The sequence below is a fragment of the Sinocyclocheilus grahami genome, unplaced genomic scaffold (assembly GCF_001515645.1).
Source record: "Sinocyclocheilus grahami isolate Dianchi unplaced genomic scaffold, SAMN03320097.WGS_v1.1 scaffold2542.1, whole genome shotgun sequence".
Classification (NCBI taxonomy): Eukaryota; Metazoa; Chordata; class Actinopteri; order Cypriniformes; family Cyprinidae; genus Sinocyclocheilus; species Sinocyclocheilus grahami.
In genome coordinates, this window is record NW_015507721.1 from 45,423 (window position 1) to 48,280 (window position 2,858).

The window sequence follows — 2,858 nt, forward strand, 5'->3', positions numbered from 1 at the left end:
CTGATGTTACAGAATCTGTCCTGATCTAGTGTTCGTCTGTGTTCAGTGTTGACAGGCTGCTGTTACTGATGTTACACAATCTGTCCTGATCTATTGTTCGTCTGTGTTCAGTGCTGACAGGCTGCTGTTACTGATGTTACCTGAATCTGTCCTGATCTAGTGTTCGTCTGTGTTCAGTGTTGACAGGCTGCTGTTACTGATGTTACAGAATCTGTCCTGATCTAGTGTTCGTCTGTGTTCAGTGTTGACAAGCTGCTGTTGCTGAAGATGCTTCACTGCTGCAGTGTCTCTGATGTCCAGCAGGAGGCAGCAGCTGTTCTGCTCTCAATCCTGCAGCACAAGCTGGACTTCTCCTGCCGCTCTGCTCTGGCTGTGTTCAGTGCTGACAGGCTGCTGTTACTGATGTTACCTGAATCTGTCCTGATCTAGTGTTCGTCTGTGTTCAGTGTTGACAGGCTGCTGTTACTGCTGTTACAGAATCTGTCCTGATCTAGTGTTTGTGTTCAGCGCTGACAGGCTGCTGTTGCTGATGTTACAGAATCTGTCCTGATCTAGTGTTCGTCTGTGTTTAGTGCTGACAGGCTGCCGTTTCTGATGTTACAGAATCTGTCCTGATCTATTGTTCGTCTGTGTTCAGTGTTGACAGGGTGCTGTTACTGATGTTACAGAATCTGTCCTGATCTTGTGTTCGTCTGTGTTCAGTGCTGACAGGCTGCTGTTACTGATGTTACAGAATCTGTCCTGATCTAGTGTTCGTCTGTGTTTAGTGCTGACAGGCTGCCGTTACTGATGTTACACAATCTGTCCTGATCTATTGTTCGTCTGTGTTCAGTGTTGACAGGGTGCTGTTACTGATGTTACAGAATCTGTCCTGATCTTGTGTTCGTCTGTGTTCAGTGCTGACAGGCTGCTGTTACTGATGTTACAGAATCTGTCCTGATCTAGTGTCCGTCTGTGTTCAGTGTTGACAGGCTGCTTTTACTGAAGATGCTTCACTGCTGCAGTGTCTCTGATGTCCAGCAGGAGGCAGCAGCTGTTCTGCTCTCGATCCTGCAGCACAAGCTGGACTTCTCCTGCCGCTCTGCTCTGGATCTGACAGCAAACACAGACTCAGAGCCTCTACATCTGACCGCTGACGACTGCCGTGTGATGTCCAGAGTCATTCAGAGAGCTCACTCCGACACAAAGACTCGACTGATTCTGCAGGACTGTGAGATTCATACAGCTGGAATGGATCAGCTGTTCCCAGTGTTACATTCTGTTCAGCTCCGGTGAGAAACATCAACAGATCACATTCACACACAGATCCAATATAAAAGCATTCAGTATATATAACGCATTTCTTGCTGTCTGTCTTTCAGCTGTGATAAACCTCTGCTGCTTCAGTTTCTGGCTCATGTGAGGCCTGAGGAAGCTCAGTCTCTCTCTGGAGCTCTGGGTGAAGAGCTGGATCTCAGTCAGACTCAGCTGGATCTGCAGGTCTGTAGAGGTCTGGAGCTGATTCTGGAATATTCTGAAGGACTGACAGAACTGGATCTGAGTCAGTGCCATCTCACCGATCACAGTCTGGATCTGCTGCTCCCAAACCTCCACAAAGCTCAAAACATTGAGTGAGTGACTGAAGAAACTCAAAGTGTACATTTATCAAGTATAATGTGATAGTTCTTACATTCCCGATTTGTTTGATCTCAGTTTCAGTGGCAATAGTATAACTGACGCTGGGGCTCAAAAAATCCACAGGATCGTGACAAGCAACAGGAACATAAAGACAGTAAGGTGTGTGTCTGAGTGTCACAATGTAGCCCACAGTTATTTAAACTTATTACAACTGCAAAATATGGGTTAAAGTTTTTTTTTTCTTCTCTCAAATTAAAGAACACATTGCTGCCACTTTTCATTCACTCATTGTATCACACCAGTCATCCATCATAAAAGAAATCCATAGGGACAATTTATACGTGTCAACAAAATTTAAGCAGAAGCTTTTAGATCAAAAAAAAAAAAATTGTCAAGTGTGTTAAAATTGTAACTGATAGTTTATATTGTCATGCTCAACAGAGTGAAAATGTATTAATTTACCAGATGCTAAGCGACTTACAGATGAGGAATACTGGCAACAGGTTGTAGCTAATAACAGTGTGTTTATGTATCTCTGTAGGCTCTTCAACAACAGAATTGAATCCCGAGAGCTCTTCATCACTGACCCACGATTTGAGATCCAGTGATGCCAGTAAACTCTCTCTGGAATCAACAAACGGGTGAAATAATTAATGCAGATCTAGAGAGATGAGACTCATGATAAGGTTACAAGTGTAAAAACATCCCAGAGATGAATCAAGCCACCAGATCATAAACCACCTTCAATCATAGTCAACAGTTGCATGAACTGATTTTTTCATACCACTGCTATGCTGATGACATTCAACTCTACCTCTCATTCCATCCTGATGATCCGACGATAGCTGCTCACATCTCAGCTTGTCTAATGCTGGGTACACACTAAAATATTTTAAAAATATTATAAGATCTTCAAAATGTGAGAGACCACAAACATGAGGACAAAAAGTCCTAGATTTAACCGTTTTGCTCCTATAGTGTTTGGTGTGCCGCGATGTTCCCCCCCACACATCAGGATTTCTGATCGTAAAATTACGATTCGCGATCAGGGTGCCTCCAATGTTCTTCCGAGCAGATTCAGTCACCCTTAACACACCTCACTGAAAATCTGAAAAGATAATCTTTAGAAACCACCAAGATAATCGGGACATTACCTAGGATTGTCGGAAGGGGAGAAATCGGCCCCCCATCAGCCCGATTTTCTTGTGGTGTGTACCCAGTATAACAGACATTTTTTGATG

General features: G+C 43.8%; 1 protein-coding gene across 1 annotated transcript in view; it reads left to right on the forward strand.

Annotated features, from left to right (window-relative positions):
* Nucleotides 1-2,336, forward strand: part of LOC107575271 (uncharacterized) — an 18,943-nt gene extending 16,607 nt beyond the window's left edge. Inside the window, exons 9-12 of the mRNA XM_016261679.1 lie at nt 963-1,271; nt 1,362-1,610; nt 1,693-1,776; nt 2,159-2,336. Of these exons, the coding sequence (XP_016117165.1) occupies nt 963-1,271; nt 1,362-1,610; nt 1,693-1,776; nt 2,159-2,225 (709 nt within the window). The 3' untranslated portion in view covers nt 2,226-2,336. The remainder of the gene's footprint in view (nt 1-962; nt 1,272-1,361; nt 1,611-1,692; nt 1,777-2,158) is intronic.
* The last annotated feature ends 522 nt before the right edge of the window (nt 2,337-2,858 follow it).